Below are 21,105 nucleotides of genomic sequence, written 5' to 3'. Positions count from 1 at the left end.
CAGTCTCTCAAGGTGTAGATATTAGCTATAGCTGTATTTAAAATTATTTCTAATTGGAGTGTGATTCTGCATATTTTGTACCCCTAAGCAAATGCAAAATGCAGATAAGCTTAAAAAGAGACATTCAGAATAGCATACGCTTGGAAAATACAGAATGTGAAATCCAGAAGCAGTTGGTTGTTAATTTTGTGTATTCTGTATGTTTTTTACTGACCCAAAGTGATTTGTTTCCTTATGAACCTAAAGAAAAGACATGACCTCACTAGCATTCACTAATGTTTTGGAAACCCACTCTGTGTGGACTGCTGGGTTTTGTGAATTAACAAATGCTCTAAATGAATGCAATAAAAATAAATCAGGGATGCTGCATTGCAAAATGGGCTTTGTTCATTTATTTCTGACACGAATGGTTTAGTTTTAATTATTTATAATACTTCACAGTGCATTGGTAAATGTGCTGCAACGTATTTCGTAGAAGTAATGAAGTCTTTGAAATATTAGACCACAGCTATCGTACCCATTTGGTACAGTGGGGAGTGACCACTGCAGAGGGGGAGAGGGAGAGGGAGTTAGTGTTTGCTTTAATTTGCTTGTGGTATGGAAACAACTGCAGTCACAGACTTTGTGATCCGGACGTTTTGTTTCTATTCACACTGGCAGATAGAACTGGCACATCAGGTGCAAATAAGAGCTGAGGGCCTTGTGCTGGGGATTATGCAAGTGGTTTGCTTATGAAAGGAGAGCTGCTGCTAGCCCTCCTAGCCCAAACTATGAAGCATACTCAGCAGCTGAATAAATCAGTGTTACACATGCAGATGGTAGAAATAAGCAAGTAATACCAAGGCCGCTGAGACAGTTGTACTGCTGGGTTTTGCGATAACTAAACAGAGACAGCAAACACCGCAAGTGACTGAGCGTATATGGGAATAAGAAGTTTGAAATTGTGAAGTGTATACATTCTCTGGTTTCATATTTTCAGATCATTGCCTGCTCTCTTAAGTCGGCATTGGGAAACAAATAAGGACTTGGCTTTGGAGGTAAAGTTACCTTAAATAACCCCAAATCTCCTCCATATTATTTTGCATGGGAACTAGGGAACGGAAGTTTCTCTTTTCATGCAGGAACCAGGAAAAAAGTAAGGCAATTGGGGAGGGGAAAAAAATCTCAAAAAGAGGCAAATATAATAATTTAATCTACAGTAAATACAAAATAAATGAGCAGAAGTATATTTTAATCCACCTTTCATTTTATCCAGAGCTTGAAAGTTCACTTTTGATTCTGACTCCACTAGCTCCTATGAGTTTGTAAACTCTAAAACCATTCAATTTAAATTTTCTGAGTTTTATTTTTAGTATTTTTTATAAGTTTGAAGTCATTAGCTGTCTGAATAAAAAACTAATGTATGAGATGACCTGCTCTGCATCCACGTGGAGGTAATGGAAGATATCTGGGGAGGGGCTGATAAAATTTGCTTGAGGCGGTGAAGAGTCATACAAGCACACCATGGAAGGAGTCTTATTTTTACCTTTCATGTGAAAAAAAAACCCATTCCAAACCCTCTCCTTTCCTCTGCATCTGTTGTTGCATTGATAATAAAGTGGCTTATGTCTTACCCTGGATTGGATGAAATGCTGGATTTGCACAGCTATTTATGATGATTATTCTTTCTCCTTTCTTTCCTGCTTTTACTTTGCTGTTTCACACTATTGATACATTCAACACTGGAAATAATCCAGAGAAATCAGTGCCTTCTTTTTACCACTTTATAATATCAGATATATCAATATAAATACGGAGATGCCTTACAAAGGCAATCAAACTTGGTCTGGATTTATATGTACATAAACATTTTACTTCTCAATAGTACTTGCAGCCCTTTGCTGCAGCAATCCTGTTAATCTCTGATGACTTTGGGGAAGACCAGAAATGTTAATGAATAGCCCAGCTTGTGTAGGTTCTAGGATCATAGAATTTCTGGAATATGCTTTGCAGGCTACTTAATTCTAATGTCTTTCTCATGAAGTAACCTTTCTGGATTAACATGGGATTTAAAATACAAACCTTGATCCTGGTCCTGCAGAGACTTATTAATGGCCTTAATTTTATGCACTGATACTTCAGTAGGACTGTTCCCAGTATGGAAGGGTAACAACCTACATAAGACTTTGCAGAATTGAGATCTAGAATGCTAACTTTGTCTTAGTCTTCTTCCTTAATTATAACAGTGCACTATTTTCGGGGACAGTTGCCAGCTACCTCAATTACAGATAGCTGCAGAGCAGCAGGTTGTGTTTGTACATTGCTCCTACAATCTCTGACTTTACAACCCTGGTATCATCCAGTCACTAAACCTACAGGCAATGCTTATTCTTATATTCTCTTACTCTCTTTTGCACCATGACAGAATTAATTACACTTTGCTTCTGACCATTCCAGCAGCATAGCTGGGTGCTGCCTCCTCTTCCTCCTTTTCCCTTCCACAGGAGTGCTGAGTATTCATCAGGAAAAAAGAGAGGTGCTGTCATACCCAAAGGTGTCTCCTCCATTGAAAGTCTCACAGTGGGTTCATCTGATTTCTGTAATCAAAAAGAAGCAGTTGGCCTTTGTAGTGCCCCTTTCTCTGCTCTCAGGGTCATGCCAGAAAGAATCCTTCCCTACTGCATTACCTTCACCCCCTCACAGCATATGGAGACATTCTGAGCTGCTAAAAAGGATGTATATGTCTCAGTCCAGAAATAAGATTTGCCCAGTGTCTATACCATGTACACATTCCACTACATATCCTGATACTTCTCCCTATCACTCCTCCTCTCTTAAAGGACAGCAAGTTCCTACAAGGTCTCCTATGATGATCATGCTTTCCTCTAGGCTTGTCACAGCAGTTGTGTTCCTGCTTCCCTATTGTAAAATTGTTGAGATTTATATAAACAAAAGTAGCTGTCCCTGGTACACTGATTCATCCAACTGATGTAAAGCTGAAATGTTACAGATAAGCCTGCAGTAGTTTTGTAGGGGTACCATGTAATGGGACGATAAACCACACAGTTACTGCATTCTCAGATGTCATTTACTTTCTCCAGGGCAGGAAAGCCAATATGGGGTGGGCAGTAATGGTCTCCAGCAACTATAAAAGCAAAATGAAAAGTGACACTTTTCAACTCAGCAAAAAATAAAAGTAAGCTCTCCTTCTCCACTCTTCTGAACACTTGAGTTTTAGCTTCCAGCCAGGGCTGTCAGTTTAGACTAGACTCAGCAAAGTGAAAGCCTCTGCTGAAAGCGTTATATCATCATCTTAATCTTTCTCCTCACTTTTTCCTTCTTGTTAATTCATCTTTCCTAGGCCTTTATTTTACACTATTATACTTGTTTTGTTTCTTAGACCTAAGGCATCCACAGTGGTTACCCATATGGAAAAAAGGTTGGACCTTGATTTTAATGTAATAAGGATCAAGTTGTGCTATGTCTTATAGGGGCACTTCTTGTTTGCCTGTAGTGAGAATGACTGTGTCTGTTGTGTAAAATTTCAAGTCCTGTTTTTTCTGCATGTGTAGGTCAATATTACTGAGCTTCTTTCTTTAGGAAAAACAGTAACTGTTGAGAACCTCAGATGAAGGGCTTATAGAAATGTACAGTGCTATTTATAGCAAATGTCTATTTCTTAGTTTTTGCTGAAAGCAGAATGCTACCACTATCTTTAGAAATGTAAACTAATTCCTGGTCTGTTTCAAGAAATCAGTACAAAATCTCCCCCATTGTCTGCATATTTGTACTTTCATCATTACTGATTCTTCTACACCTGCTCAGCAGCCCCTTCCACCAATACTCTGTGTCCAAGGTTTGGTTTTCCATTCTGCCCTTTCACTTTCATCATCTCAAGTGCAATACGCATGTATAATTTTTTGACTCCCTGCAGATTCCATATTTAGAGCTTTCTCTTCTTCCTTGCTGTCATCTCTATTCTTCTGTATGAAGCCATCAAGTACCAGAGTATTTCTCATGCATGTCTTAGGCCAGTGACTGCTGTATAGTTTTTGGATCAGAACAGTGTTCTGTATGTATGAAATAGTTATAAGACAATTTCACTACCCTTCCTTTTCCATTAGATTTTTGCTTCCTTGTCTGTGCAGAACTATGTAGAGCTATAGCTTTTGGCCAGCAGATCTTCATCTGCTGGCTACTAACGGCTTGTACATTTGTCTTTGCAAAGAGTTAAGTTTTCTGAAACTTATGTATCCATCTTCACGACTCCTCTCTTGTTTCCAAATCCTGCCTGTTTATTACGTTATTACCTAGTTACTTTGCTTGTATTTCCATACACAAGCTGTGTCCAAATGTGAAACTTTTTCTAGACCTTCTGTATTAAAAATAAAATTAAATGAGATTATACCCCTATATGGAGGATTACCCATCCTCTTTCTCATCTGGAATCATTAGATTCCAGAAAATTGCGGTCTGCCTCTGTTACTGTCATGTGTTGGGTTAACCCTCTGTGCAGAGAATATTTTATGTATGCTCACTATTACAGTAGGATATTATTTACCAAAGTTAATTTTTCTTGTCCTACAGCACACTTGAAAGTAAATATGCAACTTTTAAAAGTGTATAGGGATCCTTCAGTGAGTAGCAATTTTAACTAAGTAACAAATGTTCAAGAAGTCCAGTCACACATTAAAGAAATGACCAGAAATATCTTGCTGGACAAAGCTGGACTCAGATACAGCCATATACTAAACCACTGTTTGTTTCGGGGGTCTCATGAGAGGGCATCTGCTGATGCCTGTACAGGGTTTGTGTAGTAGTTTGCTTCAGTTTCAAAAGCTGGTCACAGTTCTGCCATCTGTCTTATTCACATCTCTGGCAGGCAGAACTAAAGATAGCATTAGTGTAAAGGTTTCCAGCCTGTTAGAAATGCAAGCCTTTTCGTTTCCTTCCCATTTTACCCTTCCCACTCCTCTTGTCTGCACATGGTCAAAGTGCCAGGCGAGGACTTCATGTTTTTCTGTAGCATTGTGCTTTCTGAAAGTGGACCCTGAGGTGCTTACGCTTTGCTGGACTCTAACCCCCAGTCACATGCATGAAAATAGTTCTGTTTAGTTGCCTCAGGCAACCACCTATTTTTCCTTTTTATCTACTTACTTTTGAATTCATTCCCATATTGGAAATAATATGTACTTAACTTAAGAATGTACTATTACTGAAATAAATATTTATATAAAAAGACAATTTCGAAAACTAAAAGCCAGAGAAGAATCAGATTCTGTGTTTCAACTCCTCCCTCCAACTTTTTATGAGCATCTTACATTTAGCAGTCACCAGAGTCAGGCTCTGTAAGAACAGAATAGAACACAGATTTCAGAGAACGCTTACTAGGAAACCAATTCCCTAATGTGTCAGTATAAGATTGATAGTTTGCTGAGTACCTTAGCTCTCAGCCTTCATGACAACCTATCATCAATTTGTTAGTCTCTCAAGACCCAAACTATAGTATTGTTCAAACACTTGGCTTTTTCCCCGGGGAGCTAGCACAGCTAGAAATGGATTACTGACCATTCTTGAAGGAAGTTTTCCGTCTTGTTTATTAAGTGGATGATGCTAAAAAAACCTTGAATCACGTATTAGTGAGCTGTTTAATACAGTGAAAGCAAATATACTCCCATGCACACATGCATTTTTCACGATCAGAGAAATACAACCACCTGCGGTATAAGACATGCATGACTTCTATTCAGAAGGAAGGCAATTCTCTAACAACAGGTATGTAATTAGTAAAAGACTGTATGGTGGTATATTTTGAGAAAGAACTATTTCATTGTGGATAATTCTTCAGGATTAGTGTGAGTAACAGTTAAATTCCTCAATTATATTGGAGTAGAGAAAGAGCTCAACAGATCCATGACAGAATATAGAATATAGTTTGTTTCATCACGTAAAGATAAGAATTTGATGCAGTTGCAAGGGGACTATATAATTCCCTAAATCCTAACATAAAATGGTAGTTCCCTCTTTCTGTCAATACTCTTAAGATTATTGCTTTTTTGTCTCACTTGAAAGTCCAATTTAGGAGTCACTGGGCTTTCTTAAAACTTACGGTTTTTACTCATTGGAAGTTTAAGCCTAAAAGTTTCTAAGCAGTTTTTCATACTTTGGTGAGCTAAAATAGGATAAATGCATAATTTGATGTCTTTTCAGAAATAGACAATATTGCTTCTTTGTTTTATCCAAAACTTTTTAGACTCTTAAAGGACACTGTGCAGTGCTGTAAATTTTAGACAAATATTTTTTTTTCAGATTAAACTCTTATATGAAGGGACTGTGTCCATCTCTATGTTCTTTCCCTCCTACATACAAAATATAACATAGGCATACTTCTGTGAATGAATGGGGGTCAGTAAGCTCAGCAGTGATCTTCTGTGTTTTACACAAGAATCAGGTAATTTACACATTGAACCAGGTAATTAGTGCAATGTCATGTAAAATCAGACTTCAGTTTTATTAGAGATCATTAGCTATTAATGTAATAAATTTAAGAAATTATTACAATTGTAGCAATTTGGATCTACAGACAAAACCCTAGACTCGGCCTATGTATGGTTAAATTAATTTCATTTCCATTACTTATTTTGATATGTGGTATCTGCATTCTATTACATCAGGTGAATCAGAAGTAACTCTATGAATGACAAGTGAATTACTGTTTATTACAAAGTTTATGGCCTGTAATGTGTCTCAGTATATAAGTATTGGAATGAAGTGAAATGGAAGTCCTATATATAGATGTAAAAGTATTTAAGATTCTAACACAGAGTTGTCATGCAGGAAGAAAGCATAGCTTTCAGAGATCTATACCATTGTTTCAAAGAGAAGTATTAAAAATTCAAAACCAGGTATTCATTTATGGAGCAATAAATAGCAGTCATATAGTTTTATGGGTATGTTTAATCTCACATATGTAAAATCTCCAGGGATATATGACCACTATTTATATGCATTTTAAGAGCTCTTCTACAAGAATGCTTAGCGTCCTTCCCTTGGGAGCTACACAGTTAAAAGGGAAATGAACATGAGAGCCTGGAAGAACAAACACATCCAAAGATGAAAAAATAATTTATAAGTAACAAGTCATAGAGAAATCATACATACTGATCAAGTATAACATCAAGATTTTCATAAGCTCAGGGCTGTGCTGTAAGCCATGCAGGCCAGTTCAGTCTAATAGGCTGTTAAAAACCACTCAAGAATTCTCCACTACCTGCTGCTTCTGCCCTCTTTTCCAGCGCTACACTGCTGCTGCTTCAGTAGGCACTCCTATCTCTTGCTTGGAACACATTATATGTTCATAACCTGCCTCTGAAACCTCTGCTTTCAAAAACGATCATTGCTGTTTTGGCAGAATACCCATGAATATGATATTGGCTAAATGTTGTTCTATTTAAAAGAAACAATAAGGAGAAATAAGGCATAACAACATGGTAATATCTCAGTCTGACCTCTGGTCTCTGTTAACTTTTCCATCAAATTGCTGACTTAGCCCAAGTTGCTTTTGGCAAATTCCTGTTTGATAACCTTATTTATGTCTCCTCTGTAATGAACCAACTCATGTTACTGCAGTGGTTTCTTTGCAGGAGAGGTGTGTTTCCTTAAGGATGGGTTCAGCTTCCAACTTTGGAAAGATACGGTTTTTGTTATCTGGCAGAGATGGATCTTTGGTTTGACTCAATATAGTAATTCTTGTTTTTATAACATTTACTTATGATATGTTCACATGGGGGGTTTCATGTTCTGGTTTTGACACATCTCATTTATATAACAGTTTCAAGTTCAAAGATGTCGTGGTTCTCTTTACAGATGAGGAGAGCGAAGCACTCTTAGATTATGTGAATCACAGAGGATGTCTGTATAAGACCTATAATGAAAGTTTAAAAGTCCTTAACTTCCAGGTCTGTGCTGCGTTCACTGGATATTTAAGCTATGGAAAATGTCCCCTTACCATTCAAACTATGTGGATTAATATATAACTCTTGTTTTAGATATTGTATCATTTATATTATTAATTAACACTAATATGATTTTTTCTGTGAGGTGTATTGTCTCTTTGAGCACAGCACTTAGCACAAATTTTCCTCCTTCTGACCTTATAAAGAAACTGTACAGAATAAAAAGGGAGAAAATGTTGAAGAATGCAAGCCATTAAAACTCTGCAGTTGTTTTCAATTTGTCTCTATTAAAAATATGCATACATTTTTAATTAGAATAAATGTTGACCTATAAAGAAGACAAGAAACCTTCCAATTTAAAACAAACAAGCAAGAATAAGTAACTCGCCTCTCCTTGCATCTACTAAATTTCAGATTTGATAGATTATCCTTCAGATTCCAGATATGTTAAATCCTTTACAGTCTAATAATCAGAATACATATTGACAATGCTACTATTGCGTAAGTGGGGAAAGATGACCTTGTGTTTTAAGCAAAAGATGAGATATGGGACTGATTAATTTATTTAGACATTTTTAAAAAAAGTTGTTGAACTAAAATTATTTTTTTCAGTATATTTTCCAGTTACAATGATCTGAACTCTGCTGAAGTTTTTTGCAATAATAGTGATTAGATTCCCTCCTGTCCCCCTTTATTTTGACAAAAAATGTTATTTTGTAAGTATTTGCCTTGGTTTTTTAAGATTTTCCAGGGTTTTTTTAAATAGTTCTTAAGAATTTTTTAAAAATTAAACTATGTGAAAAAAATGTATTTTTATCTTTTTAAGGGGGAATAAATATTCCTTTCTTATGTCCCCAATACTTCGTCTCATCATCTGTTGAATATCGATATGAATATCTAACTCACTGGTTGCTCTGAAACTAAATTATCTGTCTGGGAAGTTTAAAGATCCTTGGATTTTAAGCCCTATGGACATATAATTAAGAGCATAAGGAATAGCATAAGGACCTGAGCTATGGCTCATACCCAGTTTTGATGAATAATGTATGTGTAATGAAGAGAGAATGGTTAGAGTAATCACTAAATTAACTCTGACTTTTCTGGAAAGAGCATCACAGAGTCTGGAGCTTCCTTCCCTTTGGCCCCAAGAAGAGGCAGAATAGATCTGGGTTCTTTGCTTCAGTGGAGGGCAGGTCTTTTGGCAAGGCGCTATCCACTGTGCTGTGGGTTGTGAACCCAGCTCCTGGAATGGATTTGAACCTAACTTTTTCATAAAAAGGAGGGTGAATATGCTAGCAGCTGACACAGAGAGATAAATCTCATAATATTGTCAAACTCGACAGAGACTGTACATTTTGTGCAAAAGTACGTAAGCCCCAACACTGTCAAATGAAAGAGAGAATTTTATACTATCTGTTCCCCACTGATATATGTTTGGCTGTCATCTTATTTCCTAGTTCAGGCAATTGAAACACTGTTTAAATGTGTATCATAAACCTATAGATGAAAACATTTCCCTACTGGATTTAAACCATTACCCCCAAAGGTGTTAAAGAAACCCTGCTGTGTGTCGCTTTTTAAGATCAAGGGGCATTTTTGATGTTAATGCCTAGAAAAGGCAGATGAACACTAACAGCTGCTTATCCACAAGCTGGTGAATTGAATAGGGAAATACTTCTGTTCTGGAAGTCAGATCTCCAGAGAGAAATGATAAATTGTGAGCATCTATAAGTAAGAATGATAGTCTCTAAGGATAGTTGAGCAAGGCTGATAGTATAAAATATGTAAAACGTGGAAAATATTTAATACTTCTGTTTCTTTCGCTCAAGAGTTGGAGGGGTTCTGTTAACAATATATACGATGCTACTGTGCTCAGGCATGCAGGAGAAATGCAATATATTCTCAAATCACTAGTTTGTGAAATGCCTTTCTGATATCCAGGGAGTTTCAGGACTGTTACACCGGTAAAGAGTCAAGGGCAGCCTCCTCATGGGCTGAGATGGCTCTCTTGGGGGAAGAAGGGGATAGAAGAAAAGGAACAGCAGATTAAAAGCTGGACAGGTTAGTGTTTCTCTGCTTCCAAATGCTGATGTTTTTTCCAGCTCTTCAGTCTGCAACTATTTAAAGCTATCTAGCAGCTTCATTTCTGAGTTATGGCCTGCCTTCCCGAGCGGTGATGAATCAACTCTGTAAAAAGGCATTCTATAGGAATTCATGGTGTACAAGGAGAACCTTCCACTGGATAAACAAATTTTACATAATCCCTGTGGGACAGACAGAAAGAGAAGCTTTCCCTATAGACCCCAATAACAATGTTATGGTATGAAAGTCACTATGAGCAAAATACTTAGGAGGCCAGCAACAATGTGGAGGAATTTCTAAGATGCCAAGTCTTCTCCACTGTTTGATCACCCTAATAGAATAATAGAATAACCTTGAAATTTTGCTGGCTTTTTAGGCATGATCCCAATGTAAAAGCCTGGAGGAAGGGAAGGTGCAGCACCATCAAAGGGCTTAAGATGCACTTGCTATTCAGGTTTTACCATCAGGGCTCAGATCATGCAGAATTAGAGCAACTGGAAGGAACTAAATATGCTCTTCTTTTCTGAAGTCTCTTTGAAAGACGGAGACAGCAAACATACCAGGTGAGTCCTGCCAGGTGAGTTTCATGTGAGGGCAGTGTCTTTGCAGGCAGAGGTGCAATTTATTGTTTCCTGTATCAGGTTTAGTGAAAGAAGACCAAGAAGCCATAATGAAAAAAAAAAATTAAAAAAAAATATTGTTACCCCTTAGCTGGGCAGCTAGCTAAACTAAAAGTTCCAGCGGATTTTTTTGGTTACACAAAAAGAAATAGATGACAGAGTCGGGTATCTCTTTGAGGCAATTCGGTTTTCTTACAAAAAAAAAGGAGGAAATTTTCCTGCTTCCCTGAGTGGAATGGGTCAAAAGTAACAAAAGACAGTTTAATCAAACTTCCAAGTGTTCTTTTTTCAGCCAGACTGCTTAGGAAAGCTCTTTTTGGACTTCTTCTCAATACCATTTTTCCAGTGCTTATTTTAGATGTCTTTCCAGTTTTCAACATTGTATATATGTCTCCTTTGCTGCTGCTCTCTAATAGATATGTAACTCTACCAGTCAAGGTCCTAGACCCTGCATTTGGATCAGGAAACCCTCCTGATTCAAATTCTGCAGCTTTTTGCCATATACCTGTATTTTAGGTGGAACATCTGGATTTTCTCAAGTTTTCTAGTTGCCTAACTAGAACATAATTATTTTCTACACTTACGTTGTGTGAAACACATCACTTCAGTCTGCCAGACTCAAGGAACTGTAACCTCAACCATAACATTTTTATAGCTTGAGAGGATTTTTAAAAACTGAAAACTGGGATTAAGATTGTAAATTCTTATAAAAGAAAGTTGATACTCAGTTACATATGGCTTTGTGATTGATGGCTGGATCCCACTCAGCTAATCTCTGTTTGCCAGTAAACTCTCTATGATTACGAGAATTTTCGGTCCTTTGAGTTTCAGTGGTAGATTCCTTAAAGATGCTCAGGCTCCACTGGATAATTGCTTCATCTCTAGGGCGTCACTTTAGGCCTAGGGAAATGTGGGATCTTCTTTAAAACAGTTACTGTACTTTTTGAAAGCTTTTTTTATCTACAACATTAAGCAAAACAAAAGTAGAAACAGGAACAAATGATATCTAACGCCTTGCTTGACTCTGCAGGGCAGTTTTATAGTCTACTGTCTGATATCCTATTTGCTGAAGAAATCAAGGAAAGGAGGAGAAAGCTATAACGAGACTTGGTGAGTTTTGACTTGAATTTCTAACATGTTTTTCCTTTCAGGTTAGGAACCATGTGTGGAAGGTCTGTGGTTTTTAAATTGAAGTGAAGCCACAAAGCCTCTTGCCAGGAGAGTTAATTCCTCTGGTTGTGCTTAAAATGGTTCCTCAGTTGCATGCACAAATCAGCTTCCTCTGTGAAAGCAGTAGAAAGCCTAGCTCAGAAATAACTTATATTGGTTTTGATGGAACAATTGTAGGCCATGATTCTTCTAGTTATATTTCACAGTTTTTCTCCAAGGTATCCCTGGCTTTCCCCCGGTCAGAAACTGCAGAACCTCACCCATGCAGTTGTCACATGAATAGATTTTTGGCTACTCAAAGCAAGAAGCTTTCCTGTACCTTGTCACATGCAGCTTGCAAGTTTGTTCAAAAGCGAATTTTGGTAAAGTTGCACAAGAATATAAGTAGCACATAACAGTATAGTCCTCAGAAAAAAATCGGTAGGGGTGTAGCATGTTCTGCTGTTGCTCAGTGGGAGAGAGAATTTCCTGCCTTCCTTAGTCTTTCAGCTCTTAATTTAGAGAACTGGAATCCCTTCCAATATCGTCCTTATGGCTAAATTTGGGCCCTCACCAGTCCAGGTACAGATGCAAACGTGAAATTACAGGAATGATAAGGGAGAATTAGAGCATAGCTGCCCCACACATTTTGCTGCCTGGAATATATTCTGCTCCTTCATGATCTTCATGGGGTTCAGGTTTTCAGTTTGGTAAGAATACTTTTGAGTGTTACTGTAGTGACACTTTAAACCATATATTTTCTCCCTTACATTTCTTCTTTTCACTTTATCATCTCACTTCTTCCATTCTGTTGTCTTTGATGCTGCTGTATCCTTTGACACTGCTGTATCCTTTGATAGTTTTTCCACTGTACTTTTATACTTCCTTTCCATTCGTTGTGTTTTCCTTTATTCTCTGACAACTATTTTTTCCTTTCTCATTCTCTCACTCTGTTACTATCATCATGCTTTCCCCTTCCCACATTCCTAAATTATCTATCATCAGTCACTTACGCTTATTATTCCTAGCGTTTCTGCTTTTCTTTCTGTTCGTTTCTCTCATGAGATAAAAACATACCCATGCACATATATACATAGTTGCTTTCTTCTAGCCACAGTCACCCTCGCATACATGCATCCCTATTACCCACATGTGATTATTCCTTCAAGGGGTCTTTCCTCTGATTCTCACATATTCAGGACCTATTGCTGACTCTAGCAAGGCTTCATTTATGTGCGTCTACCCAGTGCGAAGGGTAAAGCCTAGGGAGCGACTGGGAGTAGAGCAATATCTGTGCCTTGTTTCCCCCCTGAAGGTTGAATAGGCAATAGCAGAATAAGAACCAGCACATCATGGAAGTGATTCGGGCTAAGGAACCCTGAGCAAGATGGCAGCAGCACTGAAGGACATTTCTAGCAGTGGTGGTGACTCCTGGTCCTGCAGGACTGGGAGAAAAGTAAGGAAAAGAACTGAGTGACTTTACTCTCGTTGCCTTGCCCGTAGAGGGAAGCTTTTAGTTGCAGCCCAGCAGGTAACTGTCCTCAGTGAGACTCACCAGTGGTTGGATTTGTACGTGTGGCCTTAAGCCTGGGGTCCAGCATTACAGCAATACAAGATGCTGCAGCTTCTTTATGTCAGCAAAGACTCCCTTTGGAAAACATGTTGTTTAAAGTATCATTCAACTGTAAAATAATCTAATGCTTGCATAAAGTAAACCTTGTTGACTACCTTTTTAGCAAAAGCAGCTATTAATAAAATAGATCCTTTCTTGAAAAGACTTTGAAACCTTGGGAAAACCCAGAACTCCTTCTGCCTGGAACTGTTGTTCTTGAAACTCTGTTTTGTTCCGTCCTTTCTTTCTTTTTTCTTTCCTGCTTGCTTTCTAGCCAGCATGTGCACTGAGAAACAAAAGCTGCTGCTTTGTGGTCGGAGAGGCACAGCACCAGTAAGGCTGGCATTCAGCATGTCCCCTTTTGCCTGAGGGAAACATGCACTAAAAGTCTGGAGAACTAGAAGTGAGGCAGTGGAGACAGCCTACTTTTTCTGTCTAGTCGTTTGTGCTGCTGCCAACTCTGCCCACTGTTCTGCCTGGGGAAGGGGCAAAAGTGCCTCTTTATTTGCTTACAGTGGTACTTCACAGCTCTGCTGTCACCTGCATGCAGAGTCATTTGCAAACAGGCTGTATCGCTGGGGAGCAGAAATGTGTTTTTTTTAAACCCTAAGCAGATTTATAGTCTGGTTTCCTGTCAGATCTTTGCATTTTCCTTCTCCGCCCCTCCCAGCCTCTGACACACTTTTTCTTACTTTCTGTGTCACTCTTTGCTCATTCTGACACCAGTGCACTTGCTTCCTTCATTCCTGATTCTCCCTAAACTTTTGGCACTTTAGGGGCCAGGGGGTGTTTTGCTCCTTGTGTTTCCTTTACTTTTCAACAGCTGCAGAGCACAAATAACCTCTCCAAGACTCCTGGAGAGACACTAACTCTTGCATGGAAGCGACATAGAGAGTTTCAGCCTGCAGCAGCTGCAGCAAGACAGCCCGGTCACTCATGAGCACCCAAGGTAAGGAAAGCAGCTGTGAGATCAGCTCCACCTCGCTGCTGGCTAGGACAGCATTGACTCTAATCACTACAAGTTCCACTTTCACCTTTCACCTTTTTTGTGTTCATTTTCAAGCGTATGTTTCTTTGAAAATGATTGCGTTCGCGCCTTCCTTGCCCTCTACAGGTCTCGTTGTACTTTGCATGCACCGATACTTGGAGCTCGGGGTTCAGTGAGGTAAACAGGCTGTAGCTGGAGGTGCAAACTTGTTCTTAAAGAAAGCATGCACTGGGAAGGAGAGTTGAAATGGAGGTCTAGAGAGGAGAGATGAAAGGACTGATCATCAGTACTGGTCTCCAGGGAATTTCTGGTTCTACCCATAGTGTGTTGTGCCCTAGCCTTTTCTTTAAATCTCTTCACTGGGGAGTTATGCTTTCTGTTAACTAACAGTCTTTCTTCTTTGTTCTTTTATCTTTTAATTTGTTCTTCTCACTTCCTTTATTCTTTTCTCATCCCTAATGTATCTCTTACTATCTTTTTCATCATTTTATGCCTGTTTTTCATCAAGCATATTTTCTTTGTGACAAATGTTCCCCGTGTTCGTTCCTTTCCTTTCCCTCCGCCTTCTCTTTCTTGCCTGTGCAGTAGACTGTACATCCTCCCCCATGTTCTTAATCTTTCTCTCCTTCCCCTCTGTCAGTTCCTTCTCTGTCTTGTGTTCCCCTTTCCCATTGCTCCTCTAGCTTCTCACATGCACTCCTACTTCCTGCTCCATCTGCTTTCTCATGTACGCAGCATACATTGCTGCCCTGCAAAGTTAATTTTGCACACACAGTGGTGTTGCCTCTTCACTGGATTGTCCTTGCACACACATGCTGCTTTCCTGCCTGCCCCTTTCATGTACATATGCAGGATTTGCATATTTACAGGTTTGGGGATGCATCCCCAAATACAAGACACTTACACTTGCACAGCTTCCTTCCAATTCTCAGACTCATATTTAGTCATTCACAACAAATAACCGCTGTCATCCTGTCTCTCTGTTTCTTTCTGTCTCACAAACAGAATTTTCTAACACCTATAACACACCATAGCTTCCTCTCCACTCACAAATACAGCCTGCCCTGACTTTGTGTATTCTATCCCTTCTCTTTCTATCATCCCACTCCTTCCTAAGTCCTTACCACAACTCTCCACCAGGTTTCTCTATCTGTTTTTATCTTGATGTTGCATTCATATTGGGAGGAACTACTGATGCAGATGGTCTTACTCTGTGCTGTCTTAGCATCCCCGCTGAGTACCTGTACGGAAACTGGAGGAAGTATTGCAGTCTCTCAGCTCTGCTTTCCTTTGCAGAATATGCAGGCTGCAGCAGAGTAAGAGCTTAGTGACGGGACTGAAGGTAGATGAAAAAATGGGAGAGCACAATCCAAAATGTCTTTGGGAAACTGTAAAAATAGTTCTAGTTGATCATAAGCCTTTTTACTAAACTTAATCAAGTTTTAAACTTCCTGCCCCCCAGCAGAACTTCTTCTCTGACACTGGTGTAGTTTTTGTCCTGTTGATTCCTATGGGATTTCACATCTCAGAGGTAGAGGTTCTCAACTCTAATGCTGTAGTGCGAGTAACTTTGCTCCTAGGATCTGGAAACAGCTCGTTTCTTTTATACCAGATATATTGGTGAGTCATCAAGATCAGGCATGGCTAAAAACTGCATCCAAGGACAATATCTGGTATTATTCCTTGTTTAAGTTTGTAAGCTTTGAACCAGATATGACAAATAAGTACATTTCTTCGATGAAGCCTTTTAGCCTCACCTTCTTAAGCAGGACTATTGAGACTGAAGATTTATTTCTAGGGATCTTCTGATGTGGGCTTTTGGGGACTGAATAAGTATCACTTATTAAACTCAGCTGAATTAATAAGAGAATTATTATGTGGGAGAACTCTCTTCATGATCTATCCTGCTCTCTCAAATTGTCCATCTCCTTATAAGTGAAAGGAGCTTAAATTTTGTGTTTGCAATTGTAATATATCCTTTCTGATTCAGAGCTAGCAAACTGTGGCCTTTGAGCTGTGAGCATTCTCTTCTGAATACAGAAGTAGGTACATTAAAATCTCTTTGTCTTTTAGATCTTCGAAAAGTCCACAAGCCTAGAACAATAAAATAAGAGATGTTCATTTTATACATACAGGTCTAATATGACTCTTTCTTACTCTATTACAACTCATCTTGTGATGTGAAAAGTACTTGTGTTCCTTTTAGTCATTCTGCAAAATGATTGTATAATGTTTTTTTGCTTTGTTTTTTCGGTATTCTGTGCCCCCGTTACTGTTTTTTTTTGTAAGGCCTTGATATCTCCCAGAAATAAATTGGCTGAGACATCATCTCTTCTTTCTCTCCCTCTCTCCTTTTTCTTTTTCATCATGATAGTTTGCTGTATGTTGAGTTAAAAATGGGCATTGTCAAAGTTGGGTTGTGACAGTTGCAAGGGGACCTGGAGCCAGAAATTTTTGTGTATGTGTGTGTGTTTAGTTTCTCGAGCCATGTGTCTGGCAGAAGAGAAATTTCGGCTGGAAAGAGCCTCGAAACTTTCCATCCTACCCAGCAAATTGCTATATCGAGAGGGCCAACCCCAGAACAGAAATTCAGAATCACAGGTTTGACTCCTTGTTCTTATGCGAATAGTTACTTCCAATTAGATTTAACTCCGAATTAAGAGAAAAATAAGCTTTTAACATGGGTGAAAAGAGAACCATCTGACTGCATGTATCTGTTAAAATTAAAGGCAATTTGAACCTTCTCTAGAAAGATGCATTCCAAATAACTGGGATAAGCTGAAGAAATCTGAATGCGATATACCAAATGACCTTGGTTTATATACTGTTGTTTGGTGAAATTTTTAATCAGATATATGGAATGATTGCTCACAGAGGATGAAATTTAGAGAGATCCTCACTTCTCCCAGTATTATGCGTGTATTTTTGAGAGAGAACAAGCTACCCACTTTTTAGCAGATGTCTCAACTCTCTCTTTGATATTGAAATGCATGTTTCATGAAATATGAATGTTTCACTTAGATGTGGTCATTAAGGTTGGGTAACTGATGGTGGAATTTGACTTATGGCAGCTTTCTTTGTAAGTAGCCTCCATAGCGATCTAAACTTAAAAGAACAAGGAATATGGAACTAGGTCTTGTGACTTTCAAACTGGAGGGTAAAACCATAAACCTCACCAAGTTTAGTCGAGTTTTGCCACTGATATGAGTGAGAAATTATTTTTGTCTTGGCTGTTTTGTCACTGCTGTCTGTAGGATTTGTATTCTCAGAACACTGTCCGCTTTGCTGAGAATACAGTATCTGCAATGAATCTGCAATTCCTTTTTCAGAACAAATAATGGGGTTTTCTCAGGTGTATGTGTAATAAGATTCTCCATCTCCTCCCTTCCCCCAGACTCTCTCTTGAGTGCTGCCTTCACCCTCTAGTCTGGGTCAGTTATTTAATGGCAATGAACATTTTCAGGAAGGTAACCTTTCTGCTTGTGATTTGTTCAAGGACTCTGGAATTATAATGGTTGCTGTCAAATGTATATAATTGGTCTCTGTGGCACACATCCAATGAGTGATAAAAGCTTCTTTCTCTCTACTTCTTTAGTCAGTATTCTCTCCCTAGATTACCCTCTCACTTTTGCTCCTCTCAGGCAAAAGGAGAATACAGTGCCAGTCTGTTTAAAGTGCAATTTGACAAAACAGCAGATCTGCCATATACCCCGTCATGGTGTGTCCCAGCTGTGGGCAGTGGATTACTCCTTGTTGGATGTTTTCACACTGACTTTAGTTAATGTCATGGTTTAACCCCAGCCAGCAATTAAGCCCCACACAGCCGCTCGCTCACTCCACCCCAGTGGGATGGGGGAGAGAATCGGAAGGGTAAAAGTGAGAAAACTCGTGGGTTGAGATAAGACAGTTTAATAGGTAAAGCAAAAGATGTGTACGCAAGCAAAGCAAACCAAGGAATTAATTCACTCCTTCCCACCAGCAGGCAGGTGTTCAGCCATCCCCAGGAAAGCAGGGCTCCATCACACGTAACCGTTACTTGGGAAGACAAACACCATCACTCCGAATGTCCCCCCTTCCTTCTTCTTCCCCCAGCTTTACATGCTGAGCATGACGTCATATGGTATGGAATATCCCTTTGGTCAGCTGGGGTCAGCTGTCCCAGCCGTGTCCCCTCCCAGCTCCTTGTGCACCCCCAGCCTGCTCGCTGGTGGGGTGGGGTGAGGAGCAGAAAAGGCCTTGACTGTGTGTAAGCCCTGCTCAGCAGGAACGAAACATCCCTGGGTTATCAACGCTGTTTTCAGCACAAATCCAAAACATAGCCTCATCATAGCTACTGTGAAGAAAATTAACTCTATCCTAGCCAAAACCAGCACAGTTAACATAAAGGTTTTTTCTGAACTTTGATTTTGAACACCTCTCTTCCTTCATAATCTTCTGCCAAATATTTGGGCTCTAGGAATGGTGATAGTTTGTAAGTACCATCAATTCACATGCTTAATGATCTACCGCATTTAACATTTTACCAGTGGGTAAGGCCTTTGTACTTTTTTATACAAAAGGCAAACACACGGGGGTTTTTTCACAGCTCATAAAAGTACATTACTAATAGCACAAAAAGTTAGCAACGTGTTGTGCATTGTCTGCTATCACTGCTGAACATGTAGTGAAGAGAATATTCTTGTTACGTTAGTCCTGCAAAACGTATTTTATCTTCAGTGCTGAATGGGGCATTACTTTCTAATGCTGTCTACTTTGGTGAATCTGTTAGCAACTCAAGAGGAAAGATAAATTTGTCAAATCTCACTGGAATTCTCTCAGAAATGTCAAATGAAATGCTATAACATTCTGGTTTTGTCAAAAGGGTAAATGTATATACAGCTGTGTATATGATATTATTTGTAGTAATTGTTGCCTCAGTGAATTTGTCTGTGTAAAGTAACATTGTGTAGTATTAACAGATATGTTTGTTCTGATCCCTGAGGCCCGTTTGGCCTTACGAAGATACTTGTTACTTGCCCAAGTCTGATAGTCTGCCCTGTATTTTGTAGTTCAGGGGAGGAATACAGTTTCGTTGTAACCAATGAAAGGATTCCCACTGGCCTCCTGACCGCTGGTTGGTTGCTGGAAAATTTTCCTCAGGTTGTAATTGAGACACTAAAGAGTAAATTTAACATAAGGTTTCTGTTTAAAATAGGATAAGGATTTTTTTTCCATTTGAACGCAGAAAAAGCTGTATGCTGGCAGTACATATCTGGTTATCATTAGCAGTTAATGGATTGCTCCCACTTCATTTTTTACGGCTCTATATGTGTATAAACATTTCTAATCTAGCTGTGCCCATACTTGAGATCAGTATGAGTATGCTTAATAGGTTGTTACACGCGTTTAATATATTTGAGCACAAAAGTAAGTTCCTCCAGGGTTTGAAATACCAATAAAGAAACCTTTCGAATGTTTCCCTCTGTGAATTCTGAATCCTGAGCAAACTGGGAAAACACCCGAAGGTTGCTTCAACCCTTTTTCTAAAGATTACACCAAATACACTTCATTTCCAAACTACAGTGCAACTGGTGATTGAATCTTTTCTCCTTGATCATCAACTGAAAGATTATCACATTTATAAGCTTTTTGGCTTTTAACATCTCAGTTAAAATATTGGTGACATCTACAATTCACTGACCAAACTGGTCTGTTGCATGAAGTCTGTGTTTAAAAGAATGTTTCCTCCCTGGTTCAATTTTGCATGGATCCTCTCCAAAGTCTACTGGTGCATCCCAGTCTTTTACAAGAACAAGTCACAGTGTCTATTTCTTGGGTTTTTCTGAATCATAGAACCATTTAGGTTGGAAAAGACCCTTAAGATCATCAAGTCCAACCATTAACCAAACACTATCAAGTCCACCACTAAACCATGTCCCAGAGCGCCATGTCAAGGTAGTTGCCATTCCATATGCTTTTCATAGTTTATAATGATGTAGTTAGCAACATCATCAAATTCATTTCAGTAATGTCTTGCGCTGACTGAAAATATAAAATTCCATAAACTTTTTCCACCTTCTTTACTATTGCTGAGCTGATTTTCTCCCGGTAAAAAATCAAGCTTAAGATAAGACTCTTCTCTGCTACTACACTGCTAGTCTTCCTTCACAGTTCCTGCCAAAACAAGTCAGAATAAGTCTCAATATTTAATTGTTTAAGAACATTTTGAGTGTGTTTCATCTTGCCAGTAACATATTCCTGTATTTCCAGTTACATATTTTTCAGGAAGACTAACATGTTTTATTGTAGAAGGTTTAATTTCCTTATGTCTTTTATTCTCTCATTTTTGCATTTATGCCATGAAAGATATCAATGCAGTATGAAACAAAAAAATATTTAAACTTTTGTGTTAGGACAGAAAAGAGTGTGTTTTTCTTCCACTTTAGTTGTTAGAAAAAAGTGAAGGAGTATTACATTTCCTGTAAAGCTGGAAACACTGAATCAGTTTTTTTTAATCTGCAAGTCTGTGGTCTGAAGGAAAAATGAATCTTGGGCATTTTCATATGGAGTTTTACAATACAGAATGGTGTTTTTGTGACTTGCCCATATCCATAGTGAGAGCAGTATCCAGGCAGTTTTGCTGGATTAAATGCTATTGACAGCAACACTTTCACTGAATCACTGAACAAAGAGGGTTGCACACCTGAGAGAGTGTTTTACTTCAAAAGTCATGTGAGAATA

At 38.7% G+C, this 21,105-nt stretch overlaps 1 protein-coding gene across 1 annotated transcript in view; it reads left to right on the top strand.

The window, feature by feature from the left end:
* Positions 1-14,197: 14,197 nt before the first annotated feature.
* CARD11 (caspase recruitment domain family member 11) overlaps positions 14,198-21,105 on the top strand; it is a 47,286-nt gene continuing 40,378 nt past the window's right edge. The window contains exon 1 of the mRNA XM_075165331.1: positions 14,198-14,346. Within this exon, the coding sequence (XP_075021432.1) occupies positions 14,334-14,346 (13 nt within the window). The 5' untranslated portion in view covers positions 14,198-14,333. The remainder of the gene's footprint in view (positions 14,347-21,105) is intronic.

The sequence above is a fragment of the Calonectris borealis genome, chromosome 16 (assembly GCF_964195595.1).
Source record: "Calonectris borealis chromosome 16, bCalBor7.hap1.2, whole genome shotgun sequence".
Lineage (NCBI taxonomy): Eukaryota > Metazoa > Chordata > Aves > Procellariiformes > Procellariidae > Calonectris > Calonectris borealis.
This window is presented reverse-complemented; position numbering and strand designations above follow the sequence as displayed.